This window comes from Oncorhynchus kisutch, linkage group LG12, assembly GCF_002021735.2.
Source record: "Oncorhynchus kisutch isolate 150728-3 linkage group LG12, Okis_V2, whole genome shotgun sequence".
Classification (NCBI taxonomy): domain Eukaryota; kingdom Metazoa; phylum Chordata; class Actinopteri; order Salmoniformes; family Salmonidae; genus Oncorhynchus; species Oncorhynchus kisutch.
In genome coordinates this window covers 14,670,326-14,692,917 of record NC_034185.2, presented here as the reverse complement: position 1 = coordinate 14,692,917, position 22,592 = coordinate 14,670,326, and the positions used below count along the sequence as shown (strand labels likewise).

Sequence of the window (22,592 nt, the reverse complement as noted above, 5' to 3'; positions counted from 1 at the left end):
TGGTATAACACAATTTTTTCCAACAGTTTGCTAACCCTAACCCAAGCTGATGGGCCTGCTGTTAGAACCAGTAAAGGCCACTTTACCACTCTTTGGTAGCGGAATGACTTTGCCTTCCCTCCAGGCATGAAGTCAACTTTTCTCTAGGCTCAGATTATATGACAGATGCTAGTCGCTATTAAAAGTAACCTTGTTTAAAATGACATGTATCTTTTTACCTTAAAAAAAAAAGCAGGGTGGAAATACGACCTGTCATATGACTTCCTCTGTACCCTGTCACCCCACCCCACTAAGCACTCCCTGTCACCCCACCCCACTAGGCACTCCCTGTCACACCACCCCACTAGGCACTCCCTGTCACACCACCCCACTAGGCACTCCCTGTCACACCACCCCACTAGGCACTCCCTGTCACACCACCCCACTAGGCACTCCCTGTCACACCACCCCACTAGGCACTCCCTGGCAAAAGCTTAAGCTGCCCAGGCCGGCGGAGATGCAATTTTCGGCAAAATCATTCGCAAGGAGATTCCTGCGAGATTCCTGGGGGGGGGGGCTTTCAACTTATTCTTGAAAGTTGTGATAGTAGAATGCACAGTTCTTGTGCCCATAGAAATACACATGGCGCGGGATGTTTCCCATTGCTGGAAGGATGACCTGGGTGAGAAAGTTAGGGAACCCCTGCCCCAGTAGGCCGAGGCTGGTACCCCGGTAGGCCGGCAGGAGGGGATTATGTTGCCACTGACAGCACAGCCAATGACTGGCTGGTCCAGTGGAAAAATATTAGTATTATCAGAACGGTGGCAGCGATCTTAGTTCTTTTTTATTTTTTTATTATTCCGCTAGCATAGAATGCTGGAAGATCATATACTATGTGCCTTGAGACTGACTCATGATCAGAAATGTTGACTTTCTGTTCTTTGGTCACATTGGTTGTTCCGTAGTATCGTGGAAGTTTCCCCATTGAATGTAGTGTGGCCATGCCGCTTTTTATTTTTGCATATTCATTTGACAAATCTGACCTGTTGTCAGCCATTATTTTTGTCCCAATAGATGAATTGTAATGTTGTGAACAAGCAAGCTCTAGTAGCCTGTATTAGGCTGAAATTAAAACCCATTTGTTTAGAAACATGGATTTTACATGAACTCTGCATGGGCATTCCTGGGCTGGTGACAATTGGCCGTATTTAATCTGTAGCAGGACGTGGTGATCCTGACCTGATTTTGGTCTCTAGTCCTATTTATTCAACCCAAGAATTGGCTGCATTGTCCTGTCCTGTAACTATGAACATTGACCCGCTCTACTTTGCACAAATTCCGTCTGATAGCCCCCATGTTAATTCATACAAATGTGCGGAAATCAACATGGCACGGGATGTTCCCCAATGCTAGAAGGGGGGCCTGGGTGAGAAAGTTTGGGAGCCCCTGCCGTAGTAGACCGAGACAGGTGCCCAGGTAAGGGCCCGGTGACATGGCCTTAAACTCATCTGGATTTTTTTCAAACTGATTGGTGATTTACTATATTTTTATTTATTTATTTATTTATATTATAGTGTTGGTTCTCTCTCTGTGTGGGCACACACAGAGAGAGAACCAGTCAAAAGTTGACACACCTACTCATTCAAGGGTTTTTCCTTATTTGTTACTATTTTCTGCATTGTAGAATAATAGTGAAGACATCAAAACTATGAAATGACACATGCAATCATTTAGTAACCGAAGAAGTGAAGAATCTCAAATATTAAATATATTTTGATTTGTTTAAAAGTAGCCAACCTTTGTCTTTATTACAGCTTTGCACATTCTCTCAACCAGCTTCATGAGGTCGTCACCTGGAATGCATTTCAATTGACAGGTGTGCCTTCTTAAAAGTACATTTGTGGAATTTCTTTCCTTGTTTGAGCCAATCAGTTGTGTTGTGACAATAAAGGGGTGGCATACAGAAGATGGCCCTAGGGGCGGCAGGGTAGCCTAGTCGTTAGAGCGTTGGACTAGCAACCGAAAGGTTGCAAGTTCGAATCCCCGAGCTGACAAGGTACAAATCTGTCGTTCTGCCCCTGAACAGGCAGTTAACCCACTGTTCCTAGGCCGTCATTGAAAATAAGAATTTGTTCTTAACTGACTTGCCTAGTAAAATAAAGGTAAAAAATTTGCTAAAAGACCCAAGTCCTTGCTATGGCAAGAACAGATCAAATAAGCAAAGAGAAACGACAGTCCATTTAAGACCTGAAATTTTGAAAGTTTATTCAAGTGTAGTTGCAAAAATTAAGAGCTATGATGAAACTATCTCTAATGAGAACCGCCACAGGAAAGGAAGACCCAGAGTTACCTCCGCTGCAGAGGATAAGTTAATTACTGTACCTAATATTTCCGCCCAAATAAATGCTTCACAGAGTTCAAGCAACAGACACATCTCAACATCAACTCTTCAGAGGAGACTGTTTGAATCAGGCCTTCGTGGTCAAATTGCTGCGAAGAAACCACTACTAAAGGACACCAACAAGAAGAGACCTGCTTGGGCCTAGAAACACAAGCAATGGACATTAGACCGGTGGAAATCTGTCATTTTAGTCTGAGTCTAAATTTGATTTTAGCTTCCAACCGCCGTGTCTTTGTGAGACGCAAAGTTGGTGAACAGATCTCCTCTTGTGGTTCCCACCGTGAAACATGGAGGAGGTGGTGTGATGGTGTGGCTGTGCTTTGCTGGTGACACTCAGTGATTTATTTAGAATTCAAGGCACACATAACCAGCATGGTCTCACAGTATTCTGCTGCGATACGCCATCCCATCTGGCTTGCACTTAGTGGGACTATCATTTTGTTTTTAAACAGGACAATGACCCATCACACCTCAAGGCTGTGTAAGGGCTATTTGACCAAGAAGGAGAGTGATGGAGTGCTGCATCAGATGACCTGGCCTCCACAATCACCCGACCTCAACTGAATTGAGATGGTTTGGGTTGAGTTTAACTAGGCAAGTCAGTTAAGAATAAATTCTTATTTACAATGACGGCCTACACCGGCCAAATCCAGACGGCGCTGGGCCAATTTTGCGCTCACCTATGGGACTCCCAATCACGTCCGGTTGTGATACAGCCTGGATTCATACCAGGGTGTCTGTAGTGATGCCTCTAGCACTGAGATGCAGTGCCTTAGACCGCTGCATCTACTTAGAAGCATTCCTCATGAAGCTGGTTGAGAGAATGTCAAGAGTGTGCAAAGCTGTCATCAAGGCAAAGGGTGGCTACTTTGAAGAATCTCATAACATATTTTGATTTAACATTTTGGTAACTACATGATTCCATATGTTATTTCAAAGTGTTGATGTCTTCACTATTATTATGTAGGAAAACCCATGAATGAGTAGGTTCTGGTCATGTTTGTAAAAAAAAGAAATTTTTTATAAAAACAGACCTGAATGCCAGATCAGTGATTATAGCAAAAAAAAAAAAAAAGCAGGTACAACTATTTTGATATAATAATTAAATTACAAGTGAGTCAGTCGTATGGTTGTGGAAGGAATATGATTAGAAATGTTGACCTATTTGGTCACGTTGTTGTTCCGTAGTATTGTGAAAGTCTTCCCGTTCAACGTAATTTGGCCATGCTGCTTTTTATTTCTGTATATTCATTTGACAAATCTGTTAGACAATATTTTATCCCAATAGATGAATTGTGATGTTGTGAACAAGCAAGCTCGAGTAGCCTGTATTAGGTTGAAATTGAAACCATTAGAAATGTGGATTTTACATTAATTGCCTTGGTATTCCTGGGCTGGTGACAATTGGCCGTATTTAATCTGTAGCAGGCCGTGGTGATCCTGACCTGATTTTGGTCTCTAGTCCTATTTATTCATCCCAAGAATTGGCTGCATTGTCCTGTCCTGTAACATTGAACATTGACCCGCTCTACTTTGCACAAATAATGTCTGATAGCCCCCATGTTAATTCATACAAACGATTGAAAAATGATCACCTTAGGGGTAAAGGCATCAAGCCATTACATTAATTTATTTTTAATGCGTGAGCGAAAGAGCATTTGTATTGAAGTCAAAGCAGTCATTTGATTTTCCAATATTTTTTTCCGTCATGGGCTATTTCTATTTTTAAGTGATACTGACAGCATACTTCTAAATACCCTGACACAGGAAGTGAGTCACAGGAAATTGTATAATGATGCCTCTTCTGCCTTTTGTAGCCTCGCTGAGAGAAGATGAGCATGCGCACATGTTAATATACTGGAGAGGAGGGTTGAGTGTCTTGCAAAATCACCACTCTCCCTGAGAGAGCTAGAGGAAAGGGGGGGGGGGGGGGTGATGGGGACAGTGACCCCCCCCGTTAACGGAATAAAAATGTTCCTTTTTACTCAACTATCATGCTGCCGGGCTGTTTCTCAGACAATTTCCCTAATGAATGATCCATGACAGCCATGTTGTAGATCTGTCTCTCAAATATCACCTATTCCTCTTACTCCACACAATGGAGGGCATCAGCACTTTATTTTTATTTACCTTTTATTTAACTAGGCAAGTCGGTTAAGAACAAATTCTTATTTTCAATGACTGCATAGGAACAGTGGGTTAACTTCCTTGTTCAGGGGCAGAAGGACATATTTTTTACATTGTCAGCTCTAACCACTAGGCTACCTGCTGCTCAATGATGGAGGCATGGCTACGTGACCTTCATCAACCCTTCTGGGGGACTTGGGGCCCCCGAGAGTGAAGGGACTCTGTCATTGTGTCATACTGCTTGCTCTCGATTTCTATTCTAATGGGGATTAGGATGTCTTTCCTGAGGTGGGAATGAATCGAGGCAGGCAAATAAGTTGCTTTCCCCTCCTATACTCATTGACATTTTTTTTGTTTGCATGATAAGTAGACTAGATAAACATGACTGCTATTGAGCTGATATCGGGCTGATTTTGATATTGACAAAAGATGTTGAAGATGTCACACAGGATGGGTAATTAACACCCGCCAAATGCCGGTAGATTTTTGGCATTGGACAAAATGTCTATCTCACCAGCGACATTGGCGGGTGGTCACAGAGCATTTGTGATTGTTATATTTAAAAAAACATTTTTTATCCAAAACACATTTAGAAGTTGGGTCTGTTTAACCCGAAATGCTACTAAAGTGTGACTTAGTCCCTGTGTTTCTTGGCCAGTTACATTGTTTTGTTCACACACTGTTTTTAAATATTAGTTTAAGTTTTCTGCAATTGTCTGCTGCTATTGAAGAGACATGGAGATTGTCGTATCTGACAGACATGGAGTGCCCCGTTAGCTGGTAACGGCCCACACCTTAAAGGGGCAGCAGAAAAAAAAAATTATACTAATGACTCAAATATTTGGGGCTACATTGTGCTTGATTTAGCGTGGAACAATCCAAAAGTCTTTCATTCATTAACTTTGAGTTATTTCTGATCATTAACATATTCATTGTGCTCCTACATTTCAACTTATGTACTCCAGTAAAAACTTTCAGCATATAACTTTATTTATAACTAGCCTAAGCTGTATCAATCAGCATTTTGTGGCAGGGCAGGCGCTTTGCTGATTCTTGATGTTCATTTGTAGAACTGTTCATCTGCTTTACATCTATTGTATCTAAATTACATCACGATACATTGTTTAAAATACTCCGGTCATGCAATTTGTATTGAATTGAGTTATATACCACATTACTTATTCTTACTCGTAATATATTTCTTGTTTTAGAAACATTACAAAGCATGCTCATCTGTTATTTGTAATTTCTAGGGTAATAATGTTTAAGTGGCTGGTATATTATTATTTTTGTCTACCTGTAACAGTGGCTGTTGGACCAAGAAGTTAATTTCCCACCGTGATGTCACATGCTCAGTTATATGTACAATGGAACAGTTGTATGTGTATTTGAATATGAAAATGACAAACGGAAAGGCAAGCAGTAGCCTGACATGTAAATAGGCCTAACTACCAGCACAGAAGCCACAGTGACACTTTTACACTTACGTTTTTTCATTTGATATCTGAGATGTGTTGCTCCCTAAATTTTACCTTCTGTTTCTTTTTGTGGAGATAGGCCTAAAGTCATGTGAGAGACACCCTCTTAGCTCCATCATTTGGAGAACTTGGCAATGTCATTGAGCACTGTTCGACATTGTGAATCACTACCACTTGAGAGCCCGAAATCTCTGGTGAATAACAATGGCTTCTAATCGGGCCTTTCTCTTTCCATCAGGCTCCTTTTCTGATGCATACTTGCCCCACTTCAGGGAATGGGTCCTGACCTTGCTGTGTTATGGGCACTCAAAGGGCTAATTCCCCCCAACAAAACCCTCTTGATTGAGACAATCAACGAGGAGTGAAACATCTCCACAGAAGCCGTGTTGAACGAGGCCTTTGTCTCGGCCGAACACTTTGTATCATTGAAATTCACCAGGCTTGACAAAGTAGCAAGCCGAACATGTTTTCTTTGAATGGGCGTCCAAGCACTCCCACACTTTCAACTTGTCAATGTGTCAGATCATTCCCATTTCTCAGTCAGTCAGTTCATTTAAGATTACTGTAATTGTTTTTGCAATCAAAGTCAACATGGTATCTGAATGGGATGAGGCATGGACGAAGCATGTTCGCCTGAATTTGGCATGTATTGTGATCGATGGGCTAGCTTAGTTTTCTGTGTAACGACTACCAAGCAGCCCATATTCTGAGTAGAATTTGATGGTGGTGACAAAGAGTTGCTTCTATTTTGCTTGTCATTATTCCTACCATGAAACCAGCCTGCGACCAGGTCCTGTACACTTTGTTGAGTGTGCTGCCAAATGTACAGGACTCACAACTCTCATCCTTTCTTTGTCTTTTTGGTGATACTGTTATGGTTAGCCTAGGCTGTACATAATGCTATTTAAACAGTAGTAGGGTTGGATTTCATATGTCTGTGTATCTTATACCCGTTAGCTGTTGTCTTCATGTTAATATTGCAATTGGAAATCTGCCAAGAATCTATTGATTTGACACTTGATAAACACCATTTCCTACAATTCGTTTCAGGAGTGAACGATCACTTGTGCCCTTTTTCAACAGGGTAACTCAAGCATGTAATCGTAGGACTGTGCTAACTTGACCGTTAATAATGTTTTCAGTGGGTATTCATCATTATGATGAGAGAATGGAACACTCGATGAATGGTTTCCTCAGGGCTGCTGCATATAGATCAGATATCATATCGCCTAGCAACGGCCTAAAGAGATCTTACCGTTGGCCAAACATTTTCTGTCTTGTCATCGTGAAGACTAAAAGGGACGATCTCAATGACTCTTACAGACTTCATGTTTATTATGCCATCAGTGTTTTATACTGTTTGATGGCAATGACTCCATGAAGGCAAATTTCCACATTGTGTGGGCAATCAAAAGTGTATATTTGTTTTCTATTCACATTTGCTCTAAAATGCTAACCCAGCTACCAGTGAGTGGTTTATTATAATTTTAAATGTTTTTTTGGTCTTGCATGCCATAGCTAAGCCATATTCTGTTCTAGTCCACTTCTTGGGACTCATTTGGCCAGTAATCCCTTGAAAATGTAACTCTGCACGCTCCACCAACCTAGCCTTCCCACAGAACAGTACATTCTAGCTAGGCACCCCTGGGCTCGCTAGCATTAGCATTACACAGGCCCTCAGTCAGCAAGAACCTCCCACACCATGGGGATTCACTCAATCTTTCATTGATTTGTCCAACTGTGGCTTTAGTTCTTTAGCGATGCCCTAAAAGTCTCCCCCAGGTCTCCAGAGGGGTCGCTCTACTGTTATTAATACTCACCCTTGTCCAATTGAGTTAAATAACAAATTAAGCTTGTTTGTTTATTATGTGGAAGGCCTATTGTTGTCACCCACCATGTTAGACTCCATTAAGCACGCTATCTCTTGAATAGTGTGCCAATGTAAATCAGCCAGGGTAGAATGGAGTCCAAGAAAGTTCTACTTTAATGAGCATTAATGCTAAAGACTGGCCCATGTCCATTTTGAAACCAAAGTGGTGTGGTGTTTTTAGGCATTGACTTAATGGCGAAACATTCTTTCCAAGATTGGTATAGAATTTGCTAAATGTCAAGAGTACCTCTTTAGTGTTCAGTTGCTTTCCAATGTCGTGTTATGGTTGTGTTCTTTCAGCGCAACAGGGCTTATCACTCTGACACTGGGCCTTTCACAAGGAAAAGCTATTTTTGGATAATGTGATGACACACAGTCTAATTTGAACTGGTCTTCTCAAGCTGGGAAAAGACAACTCTGATCCTTTTGTACTAAAATGTAGGCCTGGGCCTCCCGGGTGGCGCAGTGGTCTAGGGCACTGCATCGCAGAGCTAGCTGTGCCACCAGAGACTCTGGGTTCGCTCCCAGGCTCTGTCACAGCCGGCCGCGACCGAGAGGTCCGTGGGACGATGCACAATTGGCTTAGCGTCGTTCGGGAGCGTTTGGCCGGTAGGGATATCCTTGTCTCATCGTGCACCAGCGACTCCTGTGGGCGCTAACCAAGGTCGCCAGGTGCACAGTGTTTCCTCCAACACATTGGTGTGGCTGGCTTCCGGGTTGGATGCGCGCTGTGTTAAGAAGCAGTGCGGCTTGGTTGGGTTGTGTTTCGGAGGACGCATGGCTTTCGACCTTTGTCTCTCCCGAGCCCGTACGGGAGTTGTAGCGATGAGAGTAATTACTAACAATTGGATACCACGAAATTGGGAAGAAAAAGGGGGGTAAAATAAAAAATGTAAGTCTACAAGTTGTGATTTGCTGTTAGATGTTTGATGGGATGTAGGCCTAGCTAATCCTCTGAAGTGATGTGAAGTGCAGTCACTGTGATGTGTCCACTAACTTCATTTGTGTTGCGTCTTCTCCAGTGATGGAATGGGGCGACGATGTAAGGCCCCTTTCTGAAGAGGAAGCCATGGTCATCGTCAACCACCAAGCCACAGGGGACGTGTGCACCCTCATGATGTGCCTGCAGGACAAGGGCACGGTAATGGACACCTCCATAGTTGGCATTGAAATGTAGCCTCCTAGACCAGGGTATCCCAAACTCTGTCCTCGTGCCCCTCCCCTCCCACAACCACGGGGTGCTTTTGCCCAAGCACTACACAGCTGATTTAAAATAATGAAAGCTTGATGATGAGTTGGTTATTTAAGTCAGCTGTGTAGTGCTAGGGCAAAATCTAAACGGGGCCCCAGGACTGAGTTTGGGAAACCCTGTCCTAGACTACGAATCACTTCAAGTGAATTCAGGGATGAAACTAACAGATCTAGAAGTAGGACTATTTTTCTATAGAAAATGTCTTGAATTGACTGGTACTGAATTGAACTCTTTCAACCCACTTAGGGGCACTTGACTTGGATGTCTGGAATGTGGTTGGATGATTGTGTGTCTGGGGACCAACTTTCCCTTTAAACTTTTTTTTAAAATCCTGCACTGAAAAATGTCAGGTCTACTGAGCGCAAAACTGGACATTGAAAATTCGGTGCAACTTCCAGCGCTTGTTTACTGTGAACTGAGGCTGTACCCACTTGTAATTTTCTGTTTTAACAGTGGCCATAGAGGGCTACTGTGGCTATTTGATCAATATGTAGGCCTACCAAAATGGCCTACCATCAAAAACAATGGAGAAAATAAATCCCTTAACATTTTAACATGGAAATAGCTGTTGTATCATTCAGCCTACAGTAGCAGCCTGTGTGTGGTGTTCAATGTAGGCGTACATTCCAGGAGACTTTCGGTAGAAACATGTAGGGCTTGACATTAACTTGTTTAATCACTTGTCCTTCAGACTAAGAGGTGACTGAAAATGTTGATGCAAGAAACCACTTTACAAAATAAATGCATTATTATTCCCATAATATTATTACAGAGAATTAGACAAATGATGCTACCCTCTGCCTATTGACTACTTTGCATATTCAAGCTTGTCTCAGAATACAACACTGCCCCTTTAAGACAAAAAAAAGCTCTTTGTCTGACTCGCTTTTCAAAGATGCCTAGGAATGTACAAGTTTTGTGCTCTTGTAGGAAGCAATGACTATTGCTGGCTACAAATAATCTATAAGTGGGCTAAAAACTCACTAACTAGCAAAACATATGAACAAAATGTGCATTCGTGGATACATGCAGCTCTCGCTTTGATCTCAAAACAAGCTCATCTACTCATGCTGTAATTCCAGTCCAGTTGAAAGTAAATGGCACAGATCAATGTATGGCAATGGTCTATTTGCATGTAGGCCTACTCCAGCACTGATTGTGTTAGCTGAGCATTGGCTGAGTAGTGCGTGTCAATGCAATAGAGTCCTATTCCGATGTGTTCTGCCTGCAGCAAAATCTCTTGCATAGTTCATTGCATTAAAAGTGGCTAATATTGTGTTGATTCAATCACAAGTCCAACAGAAAAGGGAAATGTTGGTGTTAACAGGGCGAACTCTAAAACAGTGAGGTAGGCTATATGATCACACTGGTAATAGATCCTTTGTTGTGTTACTTGAGGCACAGCTGAGTGAGCATACATTTGAAATAATTAGCTTTTTATTTTTATATAACTGGACTGATGGTGCCTGGCATCTGATGGTCAGTCTCAGCGGAAGGAGAGGGCAGCAGACTGAGGGTCTGCCTTTCATCCTCCCTCTGCTCTCCCTTTCCTCCACTGACAATGACCAAAAAGGGACACCTTCCAGCTGATCGCGATACTCGTGTCGCACTGACAGTATCAACTTTGCTGTAGCAATCTTTTATGCCTGCTACATTACTGCAGACCAGTGGTAAGCCTTATAGTGCACTTGATTTGCTCTGTGGACCTGCCGGGAAGGCAGAGTTTGGACCTTCAGACAGATGAAATGGTTCAAACTGGCAACAGTTCACCTACCTGGCACGCAGGGCAGCTGGATTGGGTGCACCTACTGCCAACAGCCTGAGCTGAAATAAAAAAACAAATAAGAACACAAGTCTTTATCGTTGGGTTTTTACAGAAATGTTTGGAGATTGACCGGGTTGGTCATCACTGCTCTATAAAGTTAAGTGAAGTTCAATCTTGTGCTTCTCTCTGTGGGCTGATCACGGGGGAGCTGCACAGGGCACTCAGCTATGGTCTGGGTGTGATATCCTGCTTAATATACTGCTCAAGGTGGGCTGATGATTGTGTGTGGGTTGGAATATTCACTGAAGCAGTTCTATTCTCCAAGGGAGATGGCTATTCTGCTCCGCAACATTATTGCATAATATTACTTATCAGTATCAGATGAATGATATTAATAATTAGCCATTGTAGCAGCAGGACTAACTGACTATCCAGTATCCACAGTGACACACACTACCTGGAATGTGTTTGGCAAAGATAAGATATCGTCATTTGTGACTTGCGTATTTAACCAGAATGACATATTTAACCAAAGTTCTACTGTGTGAAAGTAAATAATTAAGGTAAAAGGACAGAAGCGATAATGACCAAAGACCTGAGCCTGGAGTTCAAATCCAGTGGTATTTCTTTGTTTGTCTTAGGAATGTCAAATTTGCTAATTGAAGTTGTTTAACCCATTTACACTCATGGGAATTGACCTAACTGGATAGGGCGAATGTATTAGACCAAAGGTGTGTACCCAACAGTTTACCTGATACAAGACTGAATCCAAACATTACACTGTTGATTTAATGTGCATTTTACATTTACTGTATGTTTTGCTGCATTTGTTAAAGATAAAATATTAAAATACCCTGGATACATTCAGTAACATAAGACTATTCCTGGAAAATGTGGGGTAGGTGCAACATAAGACAAAAAAATGACAAGAGTTTGAGTGAGAGGACTAACTGGTGTCTCCAAGTGGCCACACCTCTCCAAAGTGTGCATAGTTCCTAAGCAATTTCAATGCAATTTTATGGCTCAATTTAGGGCTGGGCCTGTGCGATATTTAATTATTTAAATAAATTATTTTTGGGGGTGTGATCTTCAGAATGCCTGTATTGCACAAATCCATTTAGTTTATTTTTTTAAACATTTTATTAGCATTTTATGTCCGCTTGCTCTCGTTGTGTTTTTGGTGTCGGATTCTTCTACGATGTGTTCAATGACTGTAGACTGTGTGCATCTTAATATTTACACACACCAAGCCCCTCCCACTGCTACTCATAGCAGTAAGGAAGAGATTATTTCTTCACCTCTCTATTTGCATTTCAGTTTTGATCCAACAGAATTGTTCATATGGTCATTGAGACATTATTTTACTGTAATAGAGAAGTTAACTTTTCTAACAATATAATTTTTATGTCTCAACTCCTCACATTGAGAGCAGAACAGACACTACTAAAATGGCAGTATCAATTCACATTGATTCTGGAAAATGTATGCTCAGTTTGTCACGGTACCGCTAGCAGCATGTTAGCCAAAAATACTATTATACTAGCTGTATTTTTATAAATGTGCAATAAGAATAAAACACAATTTTATATATGGAATTGGCGACTCATTCTGAGAAATAAGGTAGGTCACTTGATTTCAACACGTGGACAGGCTAGCATGCTGTTCAAACAGTTGGAGATGGACAGAAGGGTGTGTTCATAACAATTCAACTGTTCTACCTTGTTAGCTAGCAAATAGATCGCACTTGGCAAAACATAAAATACAAATATTAGCTGGCTACTCACTAGCATGTGGGCTTATGCTTAAGAGATTGTTTATGAGACCTTTTAGTTTTCTGTAATGCCTTCTACAAGAAATTAGTTTGATTCAATGTGCATTATGCATCGTTCTGTTAAAACTTGTAAGAAAAAGGGCATTTTCAACCAGGGTTTCCGTTAGCCGACATTTGGCAATAATATTGACAGTGGCTAATTGTCCAGGAGATGAATAAATCCCATAGCAAAATAATGCTTTTTAGCATTGCTGGAAATACCAGCCGCAGTAAATGTCTTTGACTGGTCTTATCGATCTATAGCCCTCAAACTCAACTCTGCACCTCGAAGCCAATTTCACAGCTTTTTTCATTGTTCCCCTCTAATCAGGGACCATTAATTATCAGGTAGAACACAAAACCAGCAGGCTCAGGACCTCATAGAGTAAAAGCTGATTTATGCTTGATCCAATAATGTGGTCCGGAGGCTCCATATGGAGCGTGTGAAGCAATTGCGTGGACTCGAGGCTTGCAGAGGGATAATCGAGCTCCATACAGCGACGCCATGCGCCTCCCAAATTTTGTAACAATGTGGAGTGCTGCGCATTGAAATGATTGGTTAACGGTAGGTGGTATAAAGGTGTATAAACACAAACTCACTTCACTCAAGCTTTGTTTACAAACTGTACGATTGCTCAAGCGGAATGTGGCAGAACTATACTGGTAACTAACCCCTTTTCACCTGTGTTACTGTTAGCTAGCAGGCTACCAACTAGCACGGCAGAAAAGGCACACTGTTGTGACTGGATGCCATAGTGTTTAATTTAATGTTATACTATTATCTGAAGAATGAACACATCCGACAGCAGTGGCTACACTTTCATTTTGGATAACAGGCTGCACCAAAAAGTATGATCATGTCACGTGTGTGTGAAGTCAATATGTCGAGCGAAGTTTCTCAGTTGGGGAGAACATTTGATGGGTCTTGCCAGGATGCTTATCCTGAAGACGGCTGCTTTGCCATCATTGAAATGGATCTTGCAAGCGCTGACCATAATGTAAGTATCAGAGTTTTAGTCTGATGCTGTAACTGTGGCTGTTTTGACTTGTGAATGGTATATTTTTCTGTAACACACCAATGTTTTTTTCTTCAACATCCAACATTTTAACATTTCTTCAACATACATCTTCAAACCCTCTGAGAATTGCCAGCACACAGCTGACATGAAGGAATGTTGGCTGCAAAAGGAGCTGCGGTGTGTATGGTATTTGTAATTTACCTCTGAAAATCATATTCTGACATTCCATTGTTTGTTTTTGTCTTACAGTTGATGTAGATTGGGGCTAATAATTTCCATCACCTTTTTGTCTTTCCACTATCATCAAGCTGTAATGATTGACATTTTAGAAAATTCAACATCTACTGACTGCACAGCTTCCCAGGCAACCACCACAGCAGGAATGCTGTGATACATAATCAGCTTTCACAAGGAAAAGAAGGGATATGCTGTGAAGAGACCCAACATATTGTAAGGGATAGTTATTCATTTCAAGTCAATTGAACATTTCAGGCGCACACACACATTCAAAATGCAAACATTAAAAACTTTTACAAAAAAAGGGCAGGACCAAATATTTCAAATTGAGTACTTCAAAAACACATTGTGGAATGAGTAGATCTCTGCATCACAAATTGATAGCATCATAACCTACAACAGTAAATAAAATAAAATTCACTACCCATTTAACAAACATTTTTGTTTTCAAAAACATTACAGGCTACGTAGACAGGCTCCTGGATGTCCTCTTCAATGAGGTCACCCTTGATCCAGCTCTGTATGTGGGGGAGCTGTGTGAGCTATCCATCCCAGGACCCCTGTATACCCAATGTGAGAGGCCTGACTAGGAGGCCATATCTGGATTTGTCTCGCGCTACAATCTTGAGTGTGACTGAAGCCTGCTTGATTGAAGCGGGGTATATGGGTCCCACTCCTCTCCCGCTCTCCTCCCCATCAATCTCTGTAGTTGGTTGCATTTCCTAAACCCGAAGTAATTAATTTTACATATGTCACATTTTTGTTTTAAAAAATAAATAAAAATCAAGCATTCGGATTGGAGATGAGTGTTAAATTGTGCAAATCAATGGGGTCCTGCACACTGTAGGGCGGCCGGTTGCCTATATTAGGCTTATGGCTTTAATCATTTATGTCAAATGTCTCGCCATTGTTTCTCACCTTTATTTCTCATGAGTGTTCATGTTGATACATTTCTTGGCTATATTGGCCTATTGTAAATGATCAATTAAATGTCTGATAAATACAACTCCTTGTCATTAATAATGATAATGCAGAGGCACCAATAAATTGTCCAGTACACTTACTGTATACTTCTTGTCAGGCCTATACAGAGAGAACAGTCACTAAGTGCGTTGTTGGAGCTGATAGGATCGAAAGTAAGGGAGCTTTGCTCTCGGTTCAGCTTTTGCCATTCAAATCTTTCCTTAACCCCCTAGAGTTGATGTCAGCGCCGCCAAGGACATCTAATTAGCATAACAAAACAATTGCCATAAGTTCGTCAGTATAGGCTAGAGATGTTTTTTTGTTGTTGCATGGGCTGTGTCTCACTCCACTGCATCCGCAAATGTCGCCCTTCCCCATCTGCGGTGAATGGTTGCAGAGCTAGAGCGGTGTTTGTCAGACAGACCATGAGACATCCCGTAAATCGGTCTTCTCACGAAAACGTCTGTAGCATCAGAACCGACAAACCCCTCCTTTAATAACCCCTCTATGAAAAGATGAGACTTTCACGAACACAGAATAAATGTGAAAACATTTCTAACAACCTAAGTTAAAACAGATACCTTATTTACATAACTATTCAGACCCTTTGCTATGAGACTCTGCATTGAGCTCAAGTGCATCCTGTTTCGATTGCTCGTCCTTCATGTTTCTACAACTTGATTGCAGTCCACCTGTGGTAAATTTTAATTGGTTGGACATGATTTGAAAAGGCACAAATATGAGGTCCCTGTCTATATAAGGTCCCACACTTGACAGTGCATGTCAGAGCAAAAACCAAGCCATGAGGTCGAAGGAATTGTCCGTAGAGCTCCGAGACAGGATTGTGTCGAGGAACAGATCTGGGAAAGGGAACCAACAAATGTCTGAGGCATTGACAGTCACCAAGAACACAGTGGATTACCAAGACTCTTCCTAGAGCTGGTCGCCTGGTCAAACTGAGCAATCGGAGGAGAAAGGTCAGGGACGTGACCAAGAACCCAATGGTCACTCTCTGGCAAAGCTCCAAAGTTCCTGTGGAGATTGGACAACCTTCCAGAATGACAACCATTTCTGGAGCACTCCACCAATCAGGCCTTTATGGTAGAGTGGCCAGACGGAAGCAACTCTTCACTACAAGGCACATGACAGCCCACTTGGAGTTTGCCTAAAGGCACCTTAAGGACTCTCAGACCATGAGAAACAAGATTCTCTGGTCTGATGAAACCAAGATTGAAATATTTTTCCTGAATGCCAAGTGTCACGTCTGGAATAAATCTGGCACCATCCCTACAGTGAAGCATGGTTGCTGATGTTTTTCAGCAGCAGGGACTGGGAGACTAGTCAGGATAGAGGAAAAGATGAATGGAGCAAAGTACAGAGATCCTTGATGAAAACCTGCTCCAGTGCACTCAGGACCTCAGACTGGGTTGAAGGTTCACCGTCCAACAGAACAACAACCCTAAGCACACAGTCAAGACAATGCAGGAGTGTCTTCGGGAAAAATCTCGAAGTCCTTCAGTGGCCCAGCCAGAGCCCGGACTTGAACCCGATCGAACATCTCTGGAGAGACCTGAAAATAGCAGTGCAGCAACGCTCCACATCCAACCTGACAGAGCTTGAGAGGATCTGCAGAGAAGAATTTGAGAAACCCCACAATACAGGAATGCCATGCTTGTAGATTCATACCCAAGAAGCCTCGAGGCTCTAATCACTGCCAAAGGTGCTTCAACAAAGTACCGAGTAAAGGGTCTGAATGCTTATGTAAATGTTATGTTTTGAAAAAAAAATGCATATAACCTGTTTTTGCTTTGTTATTATGGGGTATTGTGTATAGATTGATGAGGGGAGAAAAAACGAATTCATAATTTTTAGAATAAGGCTGTAACGTAACAATGTGGATAAAGTCAAGGGGTCTGAATACTTTCAGAATGCACTGCATATGGAGATAGTTTAGTCCCTAAAATAAAGGGTTAAATACTTTATCTTATCTCTCAGATTTAGGACAGACACAGTACGAACCTTTGATATTTTTTTTGTTTGATCTGTTTATCCATGTTTGAAGCAAACGTTTCCATGGACTATTAGCTGTAAGCCCAAATTATGTGTTTCACCCCAAAAAATGTTAATAACTTAAGGGGTCCTACAATATCTAAATATTCCATGATATGACCACAATTCCATATGTTAGCTTAGTAGGAACCCCCGCCATTAAATTGATTTCAAAATACTGACGACGGATCGGCTCAGAGATATTACAACATATGGCTGCTAATATTGAGGCGGCATATTCTAACGCTTACCCTATAAAAATGCATTATCCCTGATTTGGCACATCATTAGGCTACACATGAAATACATTGAGACAAATGACAGACTAGCCTACACGTATCAAAATAGATCTCATTTGATTGAACATTAAATATATTTCAATATGATTGAAATAGGCCTATAGCTTGCTGTTTTATTTTAATGCAGTCATTTAGTTTTTTTTATTTTTATACTTGTTTTTATCAATTACAAATACATTGGCAACTTTTGTATTTGTAGTCCACTGTTCTGACATCGCAGTCACAGCGAGACGGATTAACCATGTGATTCTATGTTATGGCAGAGATCTATGTATTAAGTGATGAGGGAGGGCAAAAAAGCATCTAACGACGCACTACACAGTTCTACGAGTGGTCTGAAGCAGACGTTAGATTATGAGTGTTTTCAAAAGCAACGTTAAAGGTGTAATGTGCAGAAATCGCTCAGCCATTTCCTGGTTGCTAAAATCCTACTAGTTTGCATTGTGTAGAGATTCATTGTATCATCAATAACCCAAAATATAGTATTTTAAGCTGTTTGAAGATGGTGTACAAAACTAAGGGTAAAAGATGCAAAAACAGAGCTTAAGCACATGAAGCATAGAAATATCGCACATAGAACAGATCTACTGCTTCTTGCTTTCGACGCATAACAGATCTATAACTCACATTTCTATGTAATTTTTGTCAGGTCTCCCAAAAAGTTACATATTGCAACGTTAATAACGATGGTTTTGGGAAACAGCTCCGAGATTTAACAATGCTCCTACCAAGGTTCTAACGAGGAACTTACACTTAATAACCTCTTGAAACTAGGGGGCACTTTTTATTTTTGGAAAAATAACGTTCCCAAAGTAAACTGCCTATTTCTCAGGACCAGATGCTAGAATATGCATATAATTGACAGCTTAGGATAGAAAACACTCTAAAGTTTCCAGAACTGTCAAAATATTGTCTGTGAGTATAACAGAACTGATATTGCAAGCGAAACCCTGAGGAAAATCCAATCAGGAAGTGCCACTTATTTTTAAACCGTTGTGTTCCTATGCACCCCTATTGGCCATTGAAAGGGATATCAACGAGATACATTTTTCTACATATTCCCTAGGGTGTGTACAGCATTTTGTTGTAGTTTTGCGCCTTTATGTTGAAGAATAAGCGTAAACGACTACATTGCGTAAGTGGCCAGCTGAGGGCTCTCGGAGTGATTCTTGCGTAAAAGACAGAGGTAGTAATTTTTCCTCTCGCTCCTACTGAAAAGCCAATTGTCCCGGTTGATATATTATCGAATAGATATTTGAAAAACACCTTGAGGATTGATTATAAAAAAAATGTTTGCCATGTTTCTGTCGACATTATGGATATAATTTGGAATTTTTTTCGCCGTTGTTGTGACCTCTATTTCCGGTGGATTTATCAACATAACGTGACGAACAAACTGAGGTATTTTGGGTATACAAATAATATTTATGGAACAAAAGGAACATTTGCTGTCTAACTGGGAGTCTCGTGAGTGAAAACATCTGAAGATCATCAAAGGTAAACAATTAATTTGATAGCTTTTCTGATTTTCGTGACCAAGCTTCCTGCTGCTAGCTGGACATAATGCTATGCTAGGCTATCGATAAACTTACACAAACGCTTGTCTTGCTTTGGCTGTAAAGCACAATTTCTAAATCTGAGATGACAGGGTGATTAACAAAAGGCTAAGCTGTGTTTCACTATATTTCACTTGTGATTTCATGAATATTAATATTTTCTAGTAATATTTTTTTGACCGTTGCGCTATGCTAATTCGTGTAGTTGATGACAATTCTCCCGGATCCGGGATGGGTAGTTCCAATTAAGATGCTTTTGGGAAACCGGACCCAGGTCATCAACGACATGTTGCCCATTGCTTACCTTGTCACCTGGAAACGACCACAAAGGTGTTTCAAAGAGCTGCCTGTTCTTTTATGCTTCCTGGTACTTAGAGATTCTGAGAAATTCTGAGCATTTTAATTACATAAAAATATTACGAATTATGGTTTGGTCATTCAAAGGCAATTTTTACTTGGGAAATAGGATGACTGTGTGGGACCTTTTTTAAGATGAATTGTCATCATCTAAATGTGATTTCTGTCATTCTGAGCACCATGGGTGGATGCCCTAATAAGGTTACGCAGCCAATGTATATGGGTCTGCTAAATTTCTCAACAAAATGTAGTCAAATATCTAGCACCACATTTTCCTAACGGAAACCGTGCACACACACACACACACACTGGGTCATCCGCACATTCACTCACACACACACACACATCTACATGTTGACTGCAACAGCTCTACTCGAAGCGCTGCTGGCTGATACTGTACTCTGGCTAGCCAGCAAGTATCTGATTCTCAGCCTCCCTCCAGTTTAACCTGAAATGATTGGCACGTCTTGTGATGGGATGCGAGAACCCAGTCCCTCAGCCAGTGGCTCTGTCCCAAACTCACTGACAGCGTCCCAAATAGCACCTTGTTCCCTATATATTGCACTACTTCTGACCAGAGCCCTATGAGATTCCCTATGGGCCCAGATCAAAAGTAGTGCGCTATAAAGGGAACCTTTATCTCAGACTGGCCAATAAAAATAAAATATTAAGATGGGCAAAGGAACACAGACACAGGAACTCTGCCGAGAAGGCCAGCATCCTGGAGTCGCCACTTCATTGGATGACGTTGAGACTGGTGTTTTGCGGGTACTATTTAATGAAGCTGCCAGTTGAGGACTTGTGAGGCGTCTGTTTCTCAAACTAGACACTCGTATGTACTTGTCTTCTTGCTCAGTTGTGCACTGGGGCCTCCCACTCTTTCTATTCTGGGGCCTCCCACTCATTTCTCAGAACAAGAATAGACTGACGAGTTTCAGAAGAAAGGTCTTTGTTTCTGGCCTTTTTGAGCCCACAAATGCTGATGCTCCAGATACTCAACTAGTCTAAAGAAGGCCAGTTTTATTGCTTTTTTTTAATCAGCACCACAGTTTTCAGCTATGCTAACATTATTGCAAAAGGGTTTTCTAATGATAAATTAGCCTTTTAAAATGATAAACTTGGATTAGCTAACACAAGGTGCCATTGGAACGTGATGGTTGCTGATAATGGGCCTCTGTATGCCTATGTAGATATTCCATAAATCTGTTTCCAGCTACAATTGTCGTTTACAACATTAACAATGTCTACACTGTATTTCCAATCAATTTGTTATTTGAATGGACCATTTAAAAAATAAATTAAAAAACATGTACGTTTCCATTGATCATCCTTGAGATATTCCTACAACTTGATTGAAGTCCACATGTGGTAAATTCAATTGATTGGACATGATTTGGAAAGGCGCACACCTGTCTAAATAAGGTCCCATAGTTGACAGTGCATATGAGGTCGAAGGAATTCTCCGTAGAGCTCCTAGATTGTGTCGAGGCACAGATCTGGGGAAGGGTACCAAAAATATTCTGCAGCATTGAAGGTCCACAAGAACACAGTGGGCTCCATCATTCTTAAATGGTAGAAGTTGGAATCACCAAGACTCTAGGAAGAGCTGACCGCCCAGCTAAACTGCGCAATCGGTAAAGGGCCTGGGTCAGGGAGGTGACCAAGAAACCGATGGTCACTTTGACAGAGCTTCTGTCGAGATAGGAGAACCTTTCAGAAGGACAACCATCTTTGCAGCACTCCACCAATCAGGCCTTTATGGTAGACTGGCCAGACGGAAGCCACTCCTCAGTAAAAGCACTTGATATCTCGCTTGGAGTTTGCCAAAAGGCACCTAAAGGAATCTGACTATGAGGATCAAGGTTCTCTGATCTGATTGAACTCTTTGGCCTGAATGCCAAGCGTCTCACCTAGAGGTAACCAGGCACCGCTCATCACCTGGCCAATACCATTCCTATGGTGACGCGTGGTGGCAGCAGCATGCTGTGGGGATGTTTTGTGCAACAACGCTCCCCATCCAACCTGACAGCGCTTGAGGGGATCTGCAGAGAAGAATGCAAGAAACTCCACCAAATACACGTGCCAAGCTTGTAGTGTCATACCCAAGAAGACACTAGGCTATAATCGCTGGCAAAGGAGCTTCAACAAAGTACTGAGTAAAGGGTCTGAATGCTTATGTAAATGTGATTTTTGTGTTTAATACATTTATAAACATTTCTATAAACTTGTTTTTGCTTTGTCATTATGGGGTACTGTGTGTAGATTTGAGGTGGGGTGGGGTGGGGGGGGGGAAAGAGTATTGAATCCATTTTAGAATAAGGCTGTAATGTAACAATGTGGAAAAGGTGAAGGGGTCTGAATACTTCCGAATGCATTGTACATATCTTCCTCAATTATCTCATACCCCTGCACATCGACTCGGTACTGGTACCCCATGTATATAGCCAAGTTATCGTTACTCATTGTAAATGTATTATTACGTGTTTTACTTTTCTATTATTTCGCCATTTTCTTTCTCTCTGCATTGTTGGGAAATACCCGTAAGTTAGCATTTCACTGTTAGTCTATACCTGTTGTTTACCAAGCATGCAATGAATAACATTTTATTTTACAAAGTTGTTTCACCCCAGGTTGAACCTCCATCCTGGTGATCCAGTTGGTTTGTTCTTTTTGCCAACAACTCTGTGTTCATTCATTGCCAAGCCCAACATGACACTAATGCCCATACTTACTGTGCAGTATAGGACCTAGGCTAATAAACTAGCCCACATCTAATAAACTACATTTCTATCAGTACAACTTAAAGATCAATGCAATAGAGCTGCCTGAAAATGCCTGTGGTTTCTGCAGCCAAGCCAGGCCAGGCAGACGTCATACTGTGTAACGTCACAGGGCTGCCTTACTGATACACCCCCTCTGTGGTGGGTAGAGCCAGGGGGGACTGAGGGGGCTGGTGCTCCTGTCCTGTCCTCTCTCCAGGATAGTACAGTTCTTTGTTGAGGACGACTGCCAACCTTACACGCAGCCCACTGCCATCATATGGATGAGCACTTGGTTTGGGGAATGAAGAGGGGGTGAATTGTGGCAGTTTTGAGGGTTAGGGTTTTTCTGGAGGAGGTGGAGAGCGGGGCCTGTTTTAAGTTGTGGTGCACCAACATGATGACATGATCCACCTCATCACGTGCTTCCTCAGCCCAGTTATCCTCTTAGTGCTGAAAGAATTTAGTGACCAAAATGGCAGAATGGGCCAAAGCTGATCAGCAGGGTGCTAGGGTTACGTAGACTGTCTTCATACCTATGACTATATAGATTGTGTTTTTGTGTGTGTGCGCACAGACGCATCTCTGGCTACGTAGACTGTGTGTGTGTGTGTGTGTGTGTCCAGACCTATGGCTATAGAGTGTGTGTGACCACAGTCTGTTCCATTCTG

At 41.7% G+C, this 22,592-nt stretch overlaps 1 protein-coding gene across 1 annotated transcript in view; it reads left to right on the top strand.

Moving 5' to 3' along the window:
* lpgat1 (lysophosphatidylglycerol acyltransferase 1) overlaps positions 1-22,592 on the top strand; it is a 73,559-nt gene that overhangs the window by 19,171 nt on the left and 31,796 nt on the right. Inside the window, exon 3 of the mRNA XM_020496243.2 lies at positions 8,878-8,996. Coding sequence (XP_020351832.1) covers positions 8,878-8,996 — 119 coding nt within the window. The remainder of the gene's footprint in view (positions 1-8,877; positions 8,997-22,592) is intronic.